Here is a 23,314-nt window from a genome sequence, read left to right on the forward strand (position 1 = left end):
GCTCAGGCCATGACAGCGGCACATACGGCGAGTCTCCCAGTCTGTCTCATACCCCCTGGGGGACGGCGGTGGCTGAGGAAAAAAGGGAGTGAAGTAGAGAAATGGGTGAAATGACGGAGAAGAGAGGAGGAGAGGAGGAGAGGAGGAGAGCCGAGAGGGGAAATTGGAAAGGGAGAGAAAGAAATAGAAGAGAGTGGGGGCTGCAGTAGAGTGTTAAAGAGCTATTCCTTTGGTTGATGGAGCCAAAATGTAGAGTTGTGTCTGTATTCAGGGACGTATAGGACTCACTCGCCCCAAAATGATGACCAGCTTAAAGCTGTAGTTCATTATTTAAATATAAACTAGTGTCCATTAGATTCACACCGATGTTAAATGGCTTCACGCAGTGTTGATGAAGTTTGTCAGCTCCACAAAACTCTCTCTGTGTTTCACAGTATAGTGGACTGGAGTCGAGGGCCGGGTTAACTACGACCACCAGCAGTGTTGACCAACAGGGTGCAGAGGAGGGGGGAGGGTGTGTTAGGAGGCAGCCAGACAGAAGGACGGGGAGGAGAAGAGAGGAGGGGCTTTAAGCCTTAGAACACACAGCATTTAGGAAGCTTTTTTCATCATAACCTAGCAAAAGTGCAATTTTCATCAACTCTATAAACACACCTGAGGAAAAAGTATTTTTTTTAAAAAAAGAATCGGGTTGAATTTGTGAAATTTGGAAATACGTCAATAAGTTCAAAGTTCACTTGGCTCTGATCTGTGCCGTGTGAGGGTTAAATGTCGGCACTATGAACTGACTGATATGATGGAGAGAAGGAAGGTTGATATATTATGTGTGGAAGGGAAGCAAGGCCAGGAGCATCAGAGGTGGATTCAAACGTTTCTACCAAGGTTGAGATAGAAAGTCAAAGGGGTAACGAGGATCGTGAAGGAAGAGCTTGTGAAGAGTGTTGTGGAGGTGACCAGAGACATCAGACACACCGGGAAAAAGGCCACTCCAAAAATAAGCAATATAAAAATGAATACAAGATATTGTTAGAAGTAATAAGCAAAAAAATCTGCCAATGGAACAAGTGAAAATTCTCTTGGTAAGATTTCTTGAAATAAGACATTATATTTAAGGCTTACAAGATTGATCTTGAAATTAGCTGGAAAAACACATTTTCAGCTATATTTTACTAGTATTGTGATGTTTTGTCTCTCATAATAAGCTTGTGATGCTCAAAAATACTATTTTCCCCTCAAAAGTAGCATCTTTTTTTGTCATCCTGTTTGTTTCAAGTGTATTTAACAAATGTATTGTGACACTGTTCTAGATTTAAGTCCACCACCTACTTCAAATTAGATTAGAAACTTGTCTTGAAAACTTGTCTTGAAGCTCCTGACGTGTATTAGGCAGCGTAAGAAAAATAGCCTTTGTCTCAATTCAACTTAAAACTATTTCTTGAAACAAGACGATTCATCTTTTTCAAATAACACAGCAACTTAAAAGCTTTATGACATAAAGCTTGTTTCATCTGAGATGTGACTCAAAAAAACACTTTCCACTTAACAAGATAATCAAGATGCATGGTCTAAAAACAAGCTCCTTTATCTCACTTTTATCTGACTCTTTATTTTGTCTCTTATTAAGTGTGATGAGATATTTTAACTAGAAATTAGAAAAGTATACTTCACAAGATTTAGAGTTTTTGCAGTGCGGCATCATGAGTTTGAAAGTGATGTCAGTCAAAAGAGAAAGAGGAGTTCTGGAGTAAGTTAGATGAAGTGCTAGAGAGTTAGGAGAGCGTGGAGATTGGAGCAGACCTCAGTGGTCATTGTTTAGGAAGGGAACACAGATCATGAGGAGGTGTTGGTTTGGAGATGAGATAAAGTAAGAGAGGCAAGGTGGAGATGGTTTGATCACGTACAGGAGGAGGTCTAGTGATTACACTGGTGAAGATGGAGCTGCCGGACAGGAGGAAAAGAGGAAGACCACAGAGAAGGTTCATGGATGCTGTGAAGGAGAACATGAGGACAGTGTGTGTGACAGAAGAGGACACAGTGGAGGCAGATGATCCGCTGTGGTGACACCTGAAGGGAGAAGATATCATAAATAAAACCAGACCTTGACCTTGACCATGACACACAAGGACTTGCTCACACTCTGGAAGACCTTGATGGAACCAAGACCACGAGGAGTTGGCTGTTGTGTTTCCATCCTTCACACTTTTATTCCCCCTTCTTCCCCTTTCATCTCCTCTCCTCTCAGCCTTGCTGCATTACCGTCTGACAGGGAAATACAGGAGATCACAGCTGGCTTGAGGCCCACAGATAGCACCGCTCTCTAGTGTCTACCACCGCCTCAGATCCTGGGCCAGTTCTCCTGACCCGCCTCTGAGGTCAACCTTGGCTGTTCTCTACACCCTCAGTGTGTCTCCTGAGCCGATGCCCGTCCCACCAGCGCTGGCACACACACTTCCCCTCACTCCTCTTCCTGCCAGCTCTTTACACAAAATCAAAGAGGATACAATGCCGTGTTTTGGTTAAAGAGATTGACGTGTAATTAACCTTTGACCCCTTCGCTTTGTGTCAGGAGAGGTACGGAAGGCAGGTTAGCTAACAGTAGGAATGTTAGCGGCGTACCGCGGGGGATAGACGAATGAAAAGACCGTCCATTAACCCGTGTGACTCACACAACCTCTGCTGCTGTGGAAACTCCAGGAAACACATCTGAGACAACAGTAAGGAGACGATCAGAATAATGAACTGCATATACTTATACAAGCAAAAGTTGATGAATCTTTGAAGAATTAAAACATCATTACAACTGAATCATTTTGGAAATAACATTTATCAATTATGAATCTATTACTAAATGAATCGATGAATTAACAGGTTTTAATTATCTTGAACTGTAACCCTGATCTAAGCTTTGTATCGAATAACAAACCTCACACACAACTATTTTGATAGTTGATAGTTTCTATAATAACTGAATGTGTTAAAAATGTATGTTAATTTAACTTAAATGTGAATATTTTCTGTTTTCTTTGCTCCATATCACAACATCACTAATAATCACGGAATAATTTTTGCTTTGTGGACAAAACAAGACATTTAAGAACATCATCATGTTTTCATTTTCTGGACTAAACAAGTACTCGATTGACTAGTTAGTTGCAGTCCTAATTGCACGCGTACAGAAGGTTTAAAAAGGTCTATCGACAGCTTAGGTAACGTAGACAGAATCAGACGGATGATTTGTGTTTTGTAGATAAAGTGGTCGTTTGCGTTATCTGTGTCAGTGTTGGACGCAAAATAACATCCCTGACTTCCACAGAAGCACAAAACAGCCGTTTAACAAAATAAGACGTTTAACTGCACTGCAGTCAGTGGAGGTTGTCGACCAATAACTATTCACATCAATAACATTTCATGGAAACATAAGTAAACCTGAAAGTTGCTCTTTATTTTTCTAGTCAAATCTATTCATTAGATTAATGATTCGATTAGAGCTGCAACTAACGGTTATTTTCATAATCGATTAATCTGTCGATTATTTTCTCGATTATTCGTTTGGTCCATAAAATATTAGAAAACCTTAAAAAATGTTGATCTGTGTTCGTCAAACCTGGAAATGATGATGTTCTCAAATTATGTCTTTGTTATCCAGAGCAAAGAAATGAAGAAAATACTCACATTTAAGAAGAATCTTGTTTTAATCCTGAAAAAAGCTTCAAACCGATGAATCGATTATCAAAATAATTGCCGATTAATTTAGTCATCGTTTCATCGATTAATTGTTTCTTTGTTAAATTGCTCTAGATTCAACCAATGACTGCCTAGTTGCAGCACTCCTTCTGTTTGTTTGTCGTCATAGAAACACAGAACAAACCTGTGATCAGATTAGCAGCCACATTGTTCAAATCTGATTCTAATCTCAGTCATCACAGATCAGCATGTACACCAGTGATACCCAAACTTTTCACACGTTCCTGTACCCTGTAAGACATTGACCTTCAGCCTCCAATCTAATGTAGTGTGTACACCCAACACACAAAAAATAAGCTTTATTTATATCAATGAATTTGACTGTATGTCAGTTTCAAAATGTAATCAGGCCGTTTGCTTTTGTTTTTTTGTCTCATTGATAGGAATAGAAACCGCTGATGTACACAAATACTTCATCATCGTATATGTGGGACCACTTGTTATTTATGTTGGAGATAAGTTAAGTTAAGGAACTTCATAAGCTGACACTAGCTTGAGAGGACGACACTCTCGGTTCTTGTCGTTTATTTTTAGGGGTTTAGGGGGAAAAAACTGCGTGGATTCAGCTCTGACTGTCCTCATCCGTGTTGCATGGCCACATATTTGAAAATTAGAATTAACAATCGCATTTCTGTGTCCACACAGCCCTTAAAAATAATAACTCAAAAGCCTGGAAATCTGAGCTTAATCCCAGTGTTCCCGCTTACCTTTACATACATGAATAACGGAAGGAGTGAGAAGGTGTTACAGAGACATGTAGATGTGCACAGTCATACGGCTCAAACGCTGCTGCTGCTGCTGCTGCTGCTGCCAGTTTAAAGATAGTTCTCATCACATGACCCTCTTCTGAGCCATCCCTCCCCCAATCTGGCAGTTGTGTGACATTGTTCATCAGCAATTACATAAAGCCCTTTCTGCTGCTGCCGGTGTAAGGCGGCATCTATTCACATGCAGATGTTACTAAGTCCTCCTCGTGTTTTTGTTTTGGCTCCCCCCCTCCCTCACCCCCTCACCCCCTCCCTCCCACAGCTTCATCTATTTATGCATCTTGTTATTGACAACATGCTGGAGAAAAAAGCAGGTCAAGCTAAAACTGTGGACAGGACAGAAATATTCATCAGTGCGCGGCCACCTGCACGTTCTGAGCGTATAGACGACGACATGAGCGTTTAACGGTCGGCGTGACGCTCTGTCGTCTATCGTTTTTCTTCCTAAAGCGACTGAACAATGGTCTGATATGTTTCATTCCTCCCTCAGTGTCGCAGCAGCGTTTCATCATATGCTGAATTGTCTTCTTTCATCGCGTAATGTCACAATAATTCAGAAATCACGGGGACATTACGCAACGCGCTGTAACTCTATTACCTCATTGTCACAGTTGACATTGTTGTGAGGGCGGGCACAGTGTCTTCCAACGCTATAATCCCACACATTCAAACGTCCCCTCGCACAAGAGAGAGAGAGAGACACACTGTGACTTCCTTCCTGTGCCAGAGACAGCGAGTCACTCTGTGACTGCTTGGCCATTTCTAATTATTTCATGCCCCTTGGTTCTGCACATGCAGGATGACACGGCATAGTGTTAGAGAAGAATGAGGGTGATTGACAGCCGGCCCCCATCCCACAGGAGCTCATTAGGCTTCCCGACTAAAAGCTAGTGGGCACGCTCACGCTGCTCTTGCCTCCTTCTTCCTCTGGTCTTCCTTTTAGTCCTACATTCAGTAAGTTGGAAAAAGAAATGCCTGAACTCAGCTGCAAGCAGAGACTGAACTTAGTGTGCTCTTATCTCATCTGATCTGAGGATCAGCTCAGAATAAAAGTTTTTTTTCTCTCTCTTCTCGAGCCCTGCACTCTTTCATTTTAAGTTTCTTTTTCTCTGTGAGGTTTTCTCCACTCATCTCAGCCCCTGTGCCTCTTTTACATTTGGGTTTGAGAGAGTATTCTCCCTCTTGCTCGCTCGTCTCTTGCGTTCTCTCTTTGGCCCGCTTTTCTCTGCCTCTCTTGGGGTGATACAAGGCAGTGGTGCGGGTTCTAAGAAGCCCTTGAAGTGTTTGCTGCACAGAGAGTACTTTAAAAGGCCATTTCATCATCTTCATGAAGCAGCTCTTGAGACCAAGCTCAAATATGACTTATGTGAAACTAGTATAAACTCCCTGGAAAGTTTTGTTGGGCGCTTCACCGTGCTGTGTGTGGACGTCCTCTCCTGCTGCTTGTTTGTCGTCTTGTTAGCTTCAGATCCTCATTTATCTACAGAATGTTTTAAGTTACTGGACGCTGATGGCTTTTAATTATCGTGAACTGTAACCCTGATCTAAGCTTTTATGTTTTCCAGAACTAGCGAATTGCAAGCCTTTCTCTCACTCACACACACACACACACACACAGACAGACACACACACACACACAGACACACACGCCACATTTCCTCTGCTAAATTAAAAAGTGGAAGGCTTGGTTGTGCAAAGACGCCTCTCTCAGTCTCACACGTTAAGGGCCCAGACTTCACTGGGTTTTGTGGAGTGGCAATTATGACATGCCAATTAGCCAGAGACAGAAAGATGGATTTGCACCTCATCAGTTTGTAATCCGCTCTCGAACTGAGGAAATCTCCAGACTTTGGAGCATCAGATTCGGTTCATTCACCACCCGTCATTTAAAGCATCTGTCACTGCACACGTGTGTGGGGCTAAATACATACAGATTCAAGGAGTCGTGCATACGGCGTGTCACATGACAACAAAGGCAAACATGTGCAGGAAGAGAGATACGTTTGAAATACGGAGAGTAAAGTAGGCGAGAATGTTTGATTTTTGTTTTTGAAAATCACAGAAATTGTTGTTAGAATTCTCTAATATCTTTTAATTCCTTTATATTCAAAGCTTTACTTAAGAACAATCACAATAGCATTCATTTACATGGCAGCACTGAAGAGAGTTTATCTAATGGATTTATTTACCTTGGGCGTGGTTCACACACACACACACACACACACACACACACACACACACACACACACACACACAGAGAGACTATTGTGTTTAAATGGATGCGTGGCGTCTTATTTATCCTGCATTTGTTTTGTTTGAGTCCACATTGACCCGGCTCCCATCCCTCCTCTAAAGCTGTTTGCTGCTTCTGTCTCCCAATTATTTTCCAAACACATCTGAGGAAGTTCCCATTTGTGCTCATGCAACTCAGTCTCGTCAATTACTTCTTCTGCTCGCTGTGTAGTACCAAGACTTAAAGGCTCAACAGCTTGTCGTGGGAGCCGGGGTAAATACGACGCTCTTTGAGGCAGTGTTGACTGTCAAATCACACGGTTTCATCTGCGATTAACATTATTTACGCCGTTGTTTGTCCTGGGTTTAGGTTGTAAGAAATTAATGATGGATTTTAGCAGCCCATAAACACAATCTTTTTTCAGTGCCAAGCCAATGATTAAATACAAATTAAGAAGAAAGCGGCGGATCAATATGGTTTTGATCATTGGTTCATGTTCTGTTTGATGTCTCAAATAAGGAGCGCATCATCCCAAAAATCTAAAACCTGTTGCCTCAGTTGCAGTAAGAGCCGTTCATTTCATGGTGTAGGTTTGTTTGGAAATAGCGAGGTTTACTGGAGTGTCCTTTGAGTCTGCTGATCTCTGACCCATGACCACCATCTTCACACCATTAACCGATTGTCACCGGGGACCAGAGAACAGTCTCCTGGGATTTTGACAGATTTTACAAAAACTCATGGCTGCACATGATGATCAACCGATACATATGACTGGAAAACAAAAAAATCACTCATAAACAATGACTCTTCTTTATACCTACAAGGGAAAGTGAATCATCTCATCTTTGAAAACATATTTTCATTCTGACAATAACTCTAACTCTAATGTGCCAACTCAGCGGAATGACTGACTCATATTTCTTATAAAAGACAACTGGTGAACCAAAATCTGATATTACTCACACTGGTGTACCAAACAGAAAGAGCCTCAAACACAAAACTCCTCAAATACTCAATATTAATCCACTGAAGCGAGCTGTTATTACTGCACTGGTGTGGGTTTGTTTTAACCCTTTAAAACAAAGTTGCACGTCAAAGCTAACATGTGGTTATCACGGTAATTCACTGATGCTGTTGCAGGACACCTCTGAATCAGTGTCTGTGTCACCAGGGAGGAGAGAGTTGGAAAAATGATTGTACATAGTTTCCATTTTTTGGCCTGTTTTTGCACATTGAGACAAAGACTGTTCGAATTTCAAATTTATCACACATTATTCTGGAAAAATTGGCCTTTTATGGTTAAAATAAGTAAAAACAAAGTCCAGATGGACATTTGAGGCTTAGGTGTTAAAGGGTTTTATGCACATTTCTGTAAGAATGTATCATTTTCTGTTTTTTACCTGTCTTTGAGTTTAGTTTGACCTTTTATAAAATAAAACCATTGTTGTTCTCAGCTGTTTCATTATTGTTAATGATAAAAAGTCAGGTTGTCCATCTTCTGATGAGGTTTCCCAGAGATACTATTCATATTAAACAATGTTTTTGTTCATGTGAACAGAGCCGCTCTTTGTTTGAGTCAAAACATCAACAGCTGAACTGTGTGTCTGGGCTGCTGTAGGAACATGGAGGCGCACGATGGCGGACTTTGTCAAAGCATGACCTTTCACTAAAGTGCAGTATAAAAGGCTTATTCCAAAGATGTTTTTATTTTTGAGGAATTATACGCTACATACGGGTAATATATTCAGTTTCTGCCAAAGAAAAAACAAAGTATGCTTTTTTAAACTTACTCTCCTTTCTTCACTGATAGTAATATACCAACATGTAATTATGTGATGCTTTAAGTCGTCTTTACATTACTACTGCTGCTACTACTGTATAGAAAATCACACAAGACGCTGATATGTTGACAAGCTGCATCTCTACGTGTGACGTGATTCTTTCAATGGCGACTTGTGACATTGTGTCGTGACAGGAGCTCACTGTGCAAGTCTTCACTGACAGGCTCGCACACGTGAAGCCATGGAGGAAGTATACGCAACACATCACTGACAGCGACACTTTTAGCCCTGACGAGGACAACCAACGCAAACGACGACAGAAAAAAAGTGTGAGGAGAAACAGGCGGTGTTAGTCGTGCACCATAGTGTATTTTAATTGTGCTGCATCCTGAGTTCCTCCTCCTCCTCCAATCAGACAGACTTACTCAGGCACACTTCAGAGTGACCACGAGGGAACAAACGAAAACAATGGCAGGGCAAACAAACCAGCCCTGATCTGAAAGCGCTGAAGCGTCCTGTGGTAGGAGAAACAGAGCTGTCACAGGGCTTTCCCGAGCAGACAGCCATTCCTTCACGCTCCCGTGTAGATTTCCCTCCAAGGCTTTTACTTTCCCAACATTTTTCACCCTACACTTTCTTTGCGTTCACGACTTCCTCACTGCCGCATCTCGGTGTCCCCCCCTCCCTCTCTCGCTCTGTCATTCAGCCCATCTGGGCTGCCTGGTGGAGTCGGGAACATCGGTCCCTGTCAGCGGAGCTCAGTGGGGCCCTGTTGAAGACACAAAGGGCGGATTACTGCAGCTGCCACTCACACTAAGACCCACACAGCAGCTCCTTGGAGTCTATACCAGTGTCCTCAACCCTCACACTCAGGCCTATCACAAAGGGACATCATTAGCTCTGGCACAAAGGAAACGCCTGCTCTCCTCGTCTTGAGCAACACCGCAATCAGGCCCACAAATAGCGTGATTAGTTACGATGATATGCATGTGTAATGTATGCTAAGGCAGTATCATCTGCTGAAAAGAAAAAGGCGGGGTCAAGGAGCTTTGTTTTTATGGAGCACATTTTCACAGTTTTTGTTGCATGCATGCTGTGAGCGGTGTTTTTTGTCTTGTACACACTCAATATACATATATATGTATATATATATAGTTTAGTTTATAATCAAGCAATTAAAAAAGCTTTTTGTTCATGTTTCCTTCCCTTTAAAGAATCTTAAATATTTCTCGAGTATCAGATTCAGTGTAGACTTCATCACATTGCAATATATTTTAATTATACATTAAAAAAAAAAAGTGTTTTAATTGGACGAAAATTCCTCTTTGTCTTGATTGTGGCATCTGCTGAGACTATATGTTTTAGTCAGAGAAATCATTACATTTATCTTCATTGCAAGAACAAAGACTCTCTCATCATCAAACAGGCACAATACACACAGTTTCTTGTCTTTCTTATTTAATAGTTTCTCATATCGCTGAAAAGAAGCAGTTGTTTGGTGCTTCTGACCAATATTAACTTTGTTTTCACTGTTTTTCTGAGGAGCTCATCTGGTCGTCATGTGTCATGCACTCAGACACACAGCATTTGTTCTCTAAACACCAGGCTGAAGACTTGTGTAGACACGGCATCATTTATTAAATCATTTATTCGCTCATGTTGGCTCTTAAAACAAAAATGCACATCTTCCATTTTACAGATTAATCAGGGAGCTTGAGTTTTCCCTGTCAATTGTTTTATCCTGGGGGATTATATCAGCATAACAACAGCCTGTGAATGTGTTGGATTAAAGCGAGGAAAAACATAAAAATCAAGTTCAAAGGCTTGAAAAAGAAGTTGCCTTTTAGGTTTGAACCTGGAGCAGCGGCAGAGCACAAAGAGAGGAAGCGTTCCCATGTTTTAATGTGCGGTGGGAGGAGTTTCTGTCGATGAAAATGTGCGAACATTAATCTCTGGAGGATCGGTTTCCGTTAAATTATTGTCCAGGTTTTGTCCCTGGACTCGACATGGCTTTATGTCTTTATGTCTGACAGTGTGGTGCCTGAGAACGTGACCCCCGTCACTACTGGCATTCCCAGATATATCAAACATGTACGCGGCAGTGAAACTGGATGGAGATGGAAACACAGAAACGCTCAAGGGAGGCTTGTTTATGAGCATCACTGGAAGTCAAAGGAATCAGAAGAGTGTAAATGGCAGTAACAGCAGTGAGGAGGGCACAAACACTGGAACAATACCAACAATAAGGGCAGTGGGTCGCCCCACCCTGAATGAATTATCTTCCCCATATACTGTAACCCAAGTATTTTAATGACACACAAGACAATTTGTTAAAACAGTATGAATGTTTACAGAACACGGCTCTTTAACGAGGCTGACATTTCGCTCACTTTTCTTGAATCTCACTCTCGCCGGCCTTTCGTGACCACACTTAATGAAGCAGATGGCAGGGCGAGGCGGGGAAACGGGGGTTTTTGGCACAGCTACCTCACTATACGTCCTCTAGGATTTTACTGTTTCAAATTTGGCTGAAATTGGTCTGTGACGGGGGCGAGACTGGGGCCAGGAGTTCAAACAGTCTCCGTGCCACATTTTCTCGCTCTATTAAAATAAGCCCCAAAACAAACAGGGCGGGGCTGTAGCTTCACAGCAGACGCGACGTCACATGTGCCCTCCGTGATGCACAGATCGCACTTGAGAAATATTACCTGCAACCACATGTCAGAGCTCAGAGGAAATGGGAGGAGGGGGGAAAAAATGGCATTTTTCACTTTGGGATCAGCCCAGAAAATGAAGGCCAGTGAGTGAGAGTAGAAGTGTGCCTTTGATATCCACCTCACACACCGACAAGAACAAGAACACACTCAATAACCAGCACATGAAGTAAAAAACATCAAACTCAGCACACTTTCCCAAACCTTTACTCACTCACTCACTCCAGACAGAACTTTTAAATGATGGTGTCTGATCACAGCTTTTAATGTGTTAAAAGATAATCATTTAAGACATATCAGTATCAGTAATCACCACTTTTATCAGAAGTAATTAAAACAGTGACGGGATAAGGGGATTGCTTTTGTCTACCCAGGAACATGGCCCATTCTTTTCTTTCCTTTTTTTCCCCTGTGCCCGAGGCCTGCCAAGAAGAAATGACTCATTTGCAGCAATTTCTTCATGTTGGGAGACGTGGAGGGAAAACCCTTAGAAAAAGGAAAGAAATTAGTTGTTTCCCCCACTCTGTTCCAGAGTGCCTACAATAACAATCATTGGATGCTTTTTAAATACAACAAAGGAGCCGAGCCAAGGTGCCGAACTAAACCTGTCAAATTGGCAGCATGTGTGTGTGTGTGTGTGTGTGTGTGTGGAAACGCTTTCCTCTCCAGTAACAACTCCGGGGAATTGTGGACATTTCCTCTGTGAGACTAGAACAAATCAATCAGCACAAGTGAATATCACACTCCAGTGGTTTTAACAGTTAATATCCTGATGGTGTTGCTGCACACAGGAAGTCAGCCTCCAACCTGGTGAAGCATTGCAGTGCAGGTTCTCTTACTCAACATTCATTAGTGGTGAAGCATCTTCCATCCTCCAAAGCAAATCTTCCCCTATATCCAAATGTTATTCTCTTTCATGTTTGTTTTTTTCTCTCCACACTGTGCTTGTGATGACACAACATAGCACTCGCTGTTGTGGCATCTTCACCACAGTGACCACTAGGGGCATGAAAGGGGCTGTTGTCTCTATCACCCCCTAAAAAAAACAACAACGACCAAAAAAAGCACTTTGGAAATGAAAAGGAAGATAAGCAAAATTACGATCTAAATTATATTTGACAATATGTAAATAAATGAGTAAAACGATAACAGTACTGACACACACACACACACACACACACACAGAGACAGAGGCAAAGCAGGCTGGCTGTGTTTACTGTTTGGCCCCGTGTGTTGATGTGATGAGACACTCAGGCTGATAACACAAGGCCAGAGATACTGCAGGTCCGTGTTTGATCTCAGGCAGCCGACGCGGGCTGAGCGGGGCGATGGGCAAAGACGGAGGACTGAGGTCAGCGAGGTGTACTGTGTGCTTGATTACAGACTGGATGGGGGGCCCCGTGACCTCTTAGCAGGTCAGCACTGAACTCTGACCCCCCGACACAGCAGGCCCTGACGCGCTGTTCAGTGCTTTCTCCAATAACACAGTGGGATGAAAGGAGTAGCTGTGTGTATACTGAGAGGACGGGGCCACTTCCTTTTTGGACCTGAAGACAGAAGCTCGCACCACAGCAGCGCACAGTGGAGGACAGCTGGTCGCTGGTGTTGAAGCTCGTCCAGCCTCTGGACATATGTAGACCCCGTGCAATAAAGAGGGGCCTTGTCATGCCTCTCCAACCTGATCAATTACACCGGGGGAGAGTTTGCCCTTTCCCACAGAGAAAGTAAAACTATAAGACTTTCACTTATAAGAGGACGAGAACACGGTGTTCATACACACACAAAACGTGTCACACTATTTGTTTTATTTTAATAAACTTAAGACCTACTTGGTTCATTGTTATGTGAGAGAGAGACGTGACAACAGTGGACTGTAAAACATTATACACCGACAATGTACATGAGAGAGTAAGTGGAAGCTAACCTTAGCTGGAGCTCGTGGTTTTGCTTCCCCGTCGTGGAGAAAATGATCCACACTGGCATATTACAGACCGTCATTTCACTTCTCCTCTGGTCAAGACATTTTTGAGAGGGGTACTGAGCTGTTTGACGTTCTGACCCATGGTTGAAGCTCGCTGTGTAGCTTTCCTGACAGTGCTACCAGCTGTGTTATTGGGTGGAAGGAGGTGGGTGGTGCAACGGACCAAAACATGAATAAAGTTTTTGTCCCCCAAAAAACATTTAAATGACTATGGTTTTCAGTCAAAGCAGTATTTAATTGTGTGGTAACTTCCTTCATCTCTGATGTAACGATATATCGTGGTCATTTTATGACTTGCATACATTACATTTCTTACATAAATATTGCAGTAAACATGGCGTTACATTTTGTGTTGTGGTCCGTTGGAATCGTTCGCACAGGCGCGCTCACACGTTGAATGACAGCCCCTATCAATAACTCAAACCCATGGTGCCAATATGCAAATTCGGGTGAAGGTGGTTGTCCCAGCTGGGTGAAGTTTTTATGTAAACACTCACTGTCAATTTCCATCGAGGCACCTTAGGTCAGCCAAGTGTTAATCTGCCCATTAATCTTCAGGGGTGACGGCAGGACACACACACACACACACACACACACACATGAGAAAGACTGCCTTTCATGATATTTCATGCAGCAGAGGAATTTTCTTTTGGCTGCAGTGAAGGCATCACCCTGTGAACAAGTGCATGGTGTGGACTGTGAGCTGATACAGTGGGGAAATCAGCATAGAGAGGGGAATATTGTGTGCATGTGTGTGCTGGTCCGGTGTTGTGTAGTGTGTAGTGTGTTCCTGGTTTTCCTCCAGCTTGGAGAGTGTAAGTTAATACCGGCTCGCCTGTGAGCGTGAGCCAAGTCTCAGAGGAAAAGTGATCCCTAACTCTCTCTGTGTCTGTCTCTGAGAAGCTTTCTGAGCACTTCTCTCTCTTCTGTCATCATCGCTGACTTGAGAAGATAGAAGGGTGGAGTCAGGTGCCATTTGGCATGAATCACCCTTTATCTCTCTGTGACTAAGACACAAAACGGAGTCTCGTGATTGGATTTGGGAATCTCAACAGTGGGTGGAGAAATTGATCCTCCTGATGAAACTTGTTTTTCAAGTGCATTGTTTTAAATGAGTCAGTGTGACTCTGTGGATGGCAATGTTGGCCACAACCATAGACTGTATATACAAACGGATGGAATGTGGTCTTTAAATTTCCTCCTGAAGCAAACCAGGAAATAAGAGTATATTTGGCCACTAGGGGGCAAAGAAAGTCTATTGCCATGTTTCCACTGAATGGAATAGTAGATAGATAGATAGATGGATGGATGGATGGATGGATAGATAGATAGATAGATAGATAGATAGATAGATAGATAGATAGATAGATAGATAGATAGATAGATAGACAGATAGAGTAAATATTTTCCTGTGGAGTTTCAGGTCAACTTGTTGCTTCTTATCCACAACTTCAAATACCTTAATAATACCAAAATCAAATGCAATATGTGTAGTTATGAAATCTGATTTAAATTTGGCTTGAAAAATGTGGATGGTAATCTAAACGTAGCCTTAGATCATTTAACTTTTTAATATTTTAGCCTGTGAATCAAAGCCAGAAAAACACAGCATCCGCTCTATAGTGATCAGAGTTACTGGCAAATGTCATTTCTCACTATATGGGAAGACACCTCAGCACCTCAGAACACCTGCATCATAGAGCCAATATCATGGCTGTATGACATTTATTTACCTCTGCTGAATTTTGCATTTATTGCTCTTTCTCTGTCCTCAACCATCTCCAGTGTCCAAATTGCACACATCCAAAATACAGGTAGTGTAAATACAGCACACAGCAAGTTCAAGGAAACAAGTTCATTTTAAAGACAGTTTGTCTGAGACGGCCTCCTGACAGCGTCGCCATAAATCAACAACTCATACACCTTCCCCTCTCTTCCTTCAACTTACCCCCCAGACACCCCCTCCCTTGAAAGAGGGTGAGTCATCATCTACCAGTCAAAGAGCAGCACAAATAATCACTCACCTCAGACCTGGCCCGTTTTTGATTTGCACGTTTTCTTGGCTTTAATTGCCACTTCTTTTCATCATAATTTGATGTTTGTTTCCTGTCGTTTTCTTGGTGATGGCTGTGAGCGCCGGGGCTATAATTTCTACATCAAGGAAGTTGTTATGAATGACTAGCAGGTGCAATAGACAGATGACTAGGGATTTCTCCCCTTAACTCACCTGGCGAGTACATTTACTGAGATACTGAGATACTGACAAATCCTCACACACACACACACACACACACACACGGAGCAGACCGGTGTCACAAACAGTGAAACTAACACACAACACACAGGCAACACGGGCGAGTAGCAAATAATTAGGGTAATTTCTGTTTGAAGTATTGCACATCGAAAATAGAACAGATAAAAGATGAGACAATAATAGATCTGACGAGGACCTTGACTGAATGTTGTTTCAACAGAGAGCATTTTGTCTGACACAATTCCTACCGTCTGCTTTTATAACTAAAGACTTTACAAATGAAGGAAAAACAAAATATGCTCGATATACATCTTGTTCATCAACTCTCTCTGTCTCTCTCTCTGTCTCTCATCACGATGTGTGAACCATTCACATATTTATTCCCAGCTTCACTTTGACGACTGGTCTGCTGGTGATGAATTATGCCCTGTGTGTAGATATAGCGCGTCCTTATACAACATGCAAAATGTAGTATCGAAAGTGAGAGACAACTGAATTCAGGTCACAGCGCAGCAGGAAATCTTCCTTTTTATGTGAGATCCAGAGGGGTCACTCTTGTGAACTCATTAGGAGATAAATGCTAATGTAGCTCTGTGTTTTTCCCTCTCTCCTCTTCCCTTTTCTCTCTTTTCTCTCCACACCAACTTTCCTGGTTATTTTAACGACCACAGCTGTGATACACGGCACCTTGCTGCAGAGTCTAATGTAAGAGAAAGTGTTTCAGATGCTTGTGACGGCAGCTTCATTAGACAGGCTGTTGTTTGTTGCCTCGTCATTGACTTTTTTTTTACTTATTACTGACATAGCGCCACAGCAAACGTCGCTCATTAAATAAATGAAAAAGCACAGTGGAATGGAAAATCTATATCGCTCAGTGAAACGTTCATGTCAGTGTTGTGTCCATGGTGAACAAATGATCTCCTCCTCGCAGCCTTTTAATCAGGAAGATGGACTTCTTTCTCTGCAGTGGTCTCAGCCTCACCAGGCAGCAGAAGACATTAAATAATAAATCTCGCACTCACGCGCTGCACGTCTTCTTTAAAGACCAGAATATGAAATTCCTGCTAACTTTCAGGCTATTTAGGAAAGTTTCTAGAAACAAAGTGAAATGGATCGTCTTTATTTTTCTCATTCGTTTAGCGAGTAGAATAAAACAATAAAACTCAATTGAATATGTGCAAAAACAGCATTACCATTATTGTGCTGCCCCCTGTTGAGATTCCCTTTCAGTATTTCTTTATTCAGACCACAACATAAAATGTGCTGATCATTTCAAATTAGATTTCCCCCCCCCCCCCCCCCCCTTATAGGGCAGCCCATGGCCAAGTGGAAAGGGAACTTGGCTTGTAACCGGAGGGTTGCCCGTTTAAATCCCCACTGGGGTACCCCTGAGCAAGGCACCCAGGGCTGTCCGCTGCTTCTAATTCTGGGAAGGTTTCGAGTAGAGGATGGGTTAAATGCAGAGAAGGAATTTCCCCTCCGGGACTGACTAATTAATTTAATGAATTCATTTAAAGGTTGAGTGTGTGGGATTTAGTGGCCTCTACTGGTGAAGTTACAGATTGCAGTCCACTGAATATCCCAGGTTCAAGTGTGAAAGGGAGTAACTGTGGGGGGTTTTTTTCCAGGTAACGTAATAAAGCAAAATGTATTTTCTAGAGTTTTAGGTTTGCTCCTCCTCCACGTGATAAATAACTTATTTTAACGTAACAACAACATGATGTATTTTTAGGTAAAAAAAAATAAATCATGTTTAGGAATAATTATCTCCACCAAGGAGGTTATGTTTTCTAGAAGCAAGAACCCACTATCACATGTAGATGTGATGGTGTTTCTATTGTTTGCTCTGGGAGCACTTTCTATTATTTTTTTGCATTAAGAATTTTTGAAATAACCATTAAACTAACTGGTTTGGGAAACACGACTAAATGTATTTATATTCTTGTTATTGTTATTTAAGCAGCAAGTCTGAGGTTGAGTTTAGTCTTCATTATAATTTAAGAAATTGTCATGAAATATAAAAATCCCCATGTGCAGCACATGCAGTGAACATGTGACATCTATTGCACATGTGTCCATCTGTGGTTCTTCCACACATTTACTCAATTTCTTTCCCTGTTGTCGTTGTGTTGTCCCACACAAGAGCAGAGGGTCTATAAGGACAAGGGATGACACTTTGTGTATAAAGTTCCCGACAAACTGTGCTTTGTGAAACTGCGCTGTACAATTACATTTCAAATATAGAGCATATTAAAAGTGATTGTAATTGATTAAGAATTACAGCTGGATCCTCTTTCAGACATCTACCTAATGTGATTTAATTTTTTAATTCGTTCAAAAATAATTAAAAAGGTGATGATGATTATGTTTGGAAGTTGTTGCCCTGAAAACAAAACATTACGATTAAAGTTAAATATGATTATTATATATTATGATGCCAATAAACCAAAGGCAAACACGACTCATTTAATTTCCGTCTTTTCTCTGAGTTTGGATGTGTTCACCTCTTATCTCAGGCCCTGCAGGCCTGATCTGTCTCTTTTTCGTATCTTTAACAGGCCTTAATGCCCTGGATTTCCCTTTTCTATCAATTTATGATTTTTTTAAAATAACCATGTCCAAGGTGAATGCTGAAAAAAAAACATTCAAAGAAAACCAGGTTGTTCCCATTAGCGTGGATTAGGGTGGTGGTGGTGGTGGTGGATGGAGGTAAAATCATTTCAAATCGTGCCAAAAAAAAAAGCGTCAGCTAATTAAATTAAAACAGCTCTGTAATGAAGTGGAACGACACTTTTCTACAAAGTGGGAAGCACAACAGTGAGAGACGATGAGTTGTATCACACTGGAAACATTAAGTATAATGTTTGAAAGTTTCTTTTTCTTTTTTTTTTTTACAGAAATGAAAGGTTTGTTTGTTCGGTTTCGCCTGTGTGAAATCTTTTTAACTCTCTCTCTCTCTCTCCATCACGGCTGCTGTGTGTGCTGCTGGCGCGCGTGTTGGCGCCTGTATCTCGCGTGCGTGCGCGCAAGTGCGTGCTCGTGTGCGCGCGCTTTCCGCTATACTCTGGAATGTAGCCAGTCTCGGCTCTTTTGAATCCACACTCCGCTTCCAAAACCCCAAAGCTTTTGATCTTTTTTCCCCCCTCACTGTCTCCTTACCCGGAAGAGAACCTCTCTCTCTCTCTCTCTCTCTCTCTCTCTCTCTCTCTCTCTCCCTCCCTCTCTCTCCCCCCCCTCTCTCGCTCTCTCTCTCTGTTTCTCAGCTGGGATGAACGCACACGTGGAAATGTTGGCACGGCTCCACACTCGGACCAAATTTAGTCATACAAAGGCAAGAGAGAGGAGGAGGGGGAGGAGGGATGGGGGAGCGGGTTTGCTGCTGCTGCTGTTGGGGGGGAGCGGGGCGGGGGTAAGGGTGGGAGTGGGGCGGAGGGGAGGGGAGCCGGGGATGAAAGAGCCAGCCGCCGCAAGATCAAAGGGAGCCGCGGCTCCGCCCCGCTAACCCCACCTCCGCGCTTTATAAAGATCTGCCTCCACATCCCAACTTTGATTCTCACGCAATCTCTCACTCAGTGCTCACACACACACACACACTCTCTCTGCTGTCGTTACATGTCATTTTTACATGTCTTTTTTCTTCTGTCTTTTCTAATAAAATATCAGAGTCACTCCACGCTTCTCCCCGTTTCCTCTGCCAGTGTTTCCTCATACTTGTGGCCTGTTCTCACGCGTTCATTCTTAATTAATCACGTCATTTCACCTCATCAGTTCATCTGTGTTGTTTTTCTTCAATTCAAATACTTGTCGGCCTGTTTGTCTAGGCCACGTGCTGACAATACAAGTATAAAACTAATATGAAGGGCGTCTGTTTGTTTGTTTGTTTACATATCATATGCGTTTTCATTTTGTTTTCTTTTAGATTGCAACAAAATTCTATTGCAAATAACGTTGGGTTAATATGTTATTTACGTAATGAATAAATAGTAAAAGTCCACATGAGAATGTTAGAGGTTGGTCATATTGTGTGAGTTTTTATTTCTATTTTAATCCTCGTGTTTGTCTAAAAATACAACAGATTAAAATCCATTTATTCTGTTTTGACTCATATTGTAATTTCTAGTTCATTTGCCGTGATTGTTTCCACACTCTTCCTCCTCGTGTCTGTCTGTCTGTCTGACTGTCTGTCTGTCTGTGAGTCCATTTGTTGTGAGCTGTGTATAAACCTCAGCCTCAGGAGGAGTGTCAATCGGTGCGGTGTCAATCAGAGCCTCGGCTTCTCTTTCATCTCCTCCTTCCTTCCAGTGACTGAGGAGAGAGAGAGAGGAAGAGGAGGAGGAGGGAGGGAGCACGGCTACATTACTAACACACACACACACACATTCAACACACTGGTTACATTACACTGTGGAAGCAGCACGAGAGCAGTGTGAAGTCAGTCCACGGCGGCATCTCTCCCTCTGTCTCGCGCGCGCTCTCTCTCTCTCTGTTGTTTTTGTGAGTGTTTTATGACTTTTCCGTGTCTCCATCCTCTTCACGTGAAACACTTCTCAGGATGTTTCCTGTCGCGTGAACGCGACCTCACTGCGTCGCCGCTTCACTGATAAAAACGCTGTGACTGCTGCTCATCCATCAGTCGCCTCTTCTTCACCTCCAGCAGTTTGCCCCTCTTCTTCCTCCTTCTTCACCTCCACCTTCAGGGACGACGCAGCTTCTTCAGAGTGGACCTCAGAGGACGATATCATTGTTTTTTTGTTGACTTTTGTGAGTCTTGTTGTTGTTGTTGTTGTGACTGGACCACAGTACCCGTCGTCACTTGTGTTGACTGACAAACCGGTGATGACATTTTAACTCGTGTTTTTTTTTGGTCTCTTTTTTTATTTTATTTTTTTCCTCATGACATTGAGGCGAACACCGGACACTGATTTCTCCTCTCTACTCAGCTTCCTGTGTCTCTTTTTGAGTGTTTTTTAGTTTTCTTTAATAAAACCGAGGGGAGGCGGACAGACAGACAGACAGACAGACAGCAGCGACTCCTCTCCTGTTGCTTCACATAAGAACGCACCGGCTGCGTGTTTGGCACGCCGCGTCCTCTCCGTGTGACTCACCGTCGACGCTTCGGCCGAACAGAGAGGACGTTTGTTGGGGGATTTTACCGGGACTTTTCCCCGTCCCGTGTGCCGCCGTCCTCGGTTTCTTTGAAGTAAAACAAAAACAACATTATTTTTTGTGTAAAAATGCCACAGTTATCAGGCGGCGGAGACCCGGAGCTGTGCGCCACGGACGAAATGATCCCGTTCAAAGACGAAGGAGACCCACAGAAGGAGCAAATCTTCGCCGAGCTCAGCCACTCGGAGGAGGAAGGAGACCTCGCGGACATCAAGTCTTCTCTGGTCAACGAGTCAGAGAGCAGCCCCAACAGCAACAGCCACGACGTGAGTAACGCGCGTGTGTGTGTGTGTGTGTGTGTGTGTTTCCACTCAGGTGCTGAGTGATGAGGAAGAATCAACTGTGAACTTTGAACATCAGAGAGTCTGCAAACAAACTTGTTTCAGCCAGTTCACCACTGAAATCCATGCTTTTCATTCAGGGATGTTTCAGTGATCAAAAAGAAATGATGTGCATGTTCTGCACCAGAAAGGAAATTTTAAAAAAAATCTAGGCCCTGAAAATATATTCTGTATTTAGTGGATTATGTAAATTATAAAGCACCTTTTCCTGCACATGTGTCTCCAGTTAGGTCATGTACAACTCTGCTGAATTTTGTGTGAAAAATAATAGAATAATTGATGCCAACATGTTCATAAAATGTGCCTTCAGAACCCACACAGATGCTCATTTAAATACAATTCAGCAGACACAATAGAGGCCTAAATTTTTCTCTTTATCTCATGAAGTCATTGTGATGAATTTGCAGAAGAAATATGGAGAATATATTCTGGGATGTAAGAAGTGGGGCCTTGTGTGCTGCTGCCTGTGAGAAGTAGGCCATTGTCTGTGTGGTGAAAGCGTCAGTGCTTGTAAACACAAGCACATGAATCTGTTCAGCACACATGGCTGAAAACCTAATAACAAACAAGATTATTAATTTACATCAAAGCTTGAAAAAAAATTCAATTGAAATTGAATGACTCCATCTGATTATTATTATTATTTTTTTCCTCAGGATGTGGTCTTTGCATTTTCGTTTCCTGCTAATTCCAATTATTATTATATTGGTTAATATGTATTTGCAGATGCCAGTAAATTATTTTAGGCAGAGAATATATTTTTTTATTTTACTCTTTAAATAGTTTTATCCTCTCTGATCAGATAACGCAGATATTAATTGTTAAATGTACTGATGTCATTGTGTATGTAGACGTCAATTAATTTTTAATGTTTATGAAATGGTGCTTTACATTCAGTGCTTGTGTCACAACATTTTATTTGCATGCACAGAGACTCTAGAGGCTATGAAATATCAGTCAAATTAAATTTTTTTGCATCCATCTTCCCGTGCTCTGACCTGCAGGATGAGGAGCTGCAGCTCTCATCACAAACTTAAATCGGCTGCTTCATCATTAACCGCAGTGATAATGAAATTTTAGGCACATCCTGAACAAGACTGTACACACTCGCCACCGAAATGTCCTACAGACGCACGAGTCAGAGGCTGAATGTTAATTAGGAATCCAGTGAAGTTCCCTCGCTCAGCTTGACGCCATCCTGAGGCGTGTGAACTCCAAAAAAGGTCCTCGTCCCAATTGTGATTTAAAGGGAGAAAGGAAATGATGTGTGAAGTGCTGAGGATTTTTCCTTTTTGTCTTTTTTTTGTATATAATTTTTTTAATCAAATACTGTCCGCAGCGTTTTCTCCTTTTTTATATGTTTTTTGCGAGGCTTTAATTTATAACATCAATACGCCTCTTATTTATTAGAATTTGAGCGGTTAGAGATGAAAACCAGAGTGGACCTATATGGCAGAGAAAACAAATTAATTTGTGAGCTCCTTAAGGACATGAAGCTTAATTAAGTGGTTCTTTTGAAGCTTTGATGCAGGCTGCTCCATCACCCCTGTATAGATAGTGGTGTGTGTGTGTGTGTGTGTGTGTGTGTGTGTGTGTGTGTGTGTGTGTGTGTGTGTGAAACCCATCCTACTGTAATCGATTCATCATGGTGTTATTTCTTCTTCTTCTTTTCCCAACAGGCAGCTAGACAGTCCCAAGTACAAGATTCATATCATGAAAAACACAGAGACCATCATGAAGACGGTAAGAGACGCAGCCATGAGCCAGAGTTTGTTCAATCAGCACTTTTTTAGGACAGTCTGTAAAAAACACTGACTTTTGGAATCAAAGTTGGGGCGAGTGCGAGGAAAGCACCTCCTTGCACCTCCTTGTTTTCCGGGCACGGAAGTGATCAGTCACACTCTTTTCTCTTATCAGAGACTGTGTTTCTGTTGCTCTCAGACAGATGAGCTCTGATCCAGGTCTAGTCAGGACATGCTGTACCTTCATGGACACAGCTACCTGTTACCAACCTCACAGATGAGGGTACCTGCACAAAACCAAGGATGCTTGATGAGGAAAGACGATTGTGTGTTATTTTTTCTTTTTTCTTTGTGTTTTAATTTACAGTGACCTTCATAGTCTTCTGAAAAGAATGTACATTTGGTTCCTGTGTTCCTTTTGAAACACGATTGACTCCAGTAAAGGATTTGTACACACCGCTCTCTGGTTGCGCCGTCACATGCAACACGTTGCTGTCGCTCATCGCTCTTTGCTGTGTGACTATTGTAGTCTGACCCCACTGCTGCAGGTCATCATTACAGGGCTGTGGAGTGTGTCTCCTCTTTGTTCCC

The 23,314-nt window shown here is 42.3% G+C and overlaps 1 protein-coding gene across 3 annotated transcripts in view; it reads left to right on the forward strand.

The window, feature by feature from the left end:
• Nucleotides 1-19,572: 19,572 nt before the first annotated feature.
• lef1 (lymphoid enhancer-binding factor 1) overlaps nt 19,573-23,314 on the forward strand; it is a 43,706-nt gene continuing 39,964 nt past the window's right edge. Inside the window, exons 1-2 of one of the 3 annotated variants that reach the window (XM_058639708.1) lie at nt 19,573-20,906; nt 22,661-22,724. In XM_058639708.1, coding sequence (XP_058495691.1) covers nt 20,709-20,906; nt 22,661-22,724 — 262 coding nt within the window. In that variant the 5' untranslated portion in view covers nt 19,573-20,708. The remainder of the gene's footprint in view (nt 20,907-22,660; nt 22,725-23,314) is intronic. The other 2 variants (XM_058639707.1, XM_058639709.1) reach the window with 2 other exon arrangements.

The sequence above is a fragment of the Solea solea genome, chromosome 10, assembly GCF_958295425.1.
Source record: "Solea solea chromosome 10, fSolSol10.1, whole genome shotgun sequence".
Lineage (NCBI taxonomy): Eukaryota > Metazoa > Chordata > Actinopteri > Pleuronectiformes > Soleidae > Solea > Solea solea.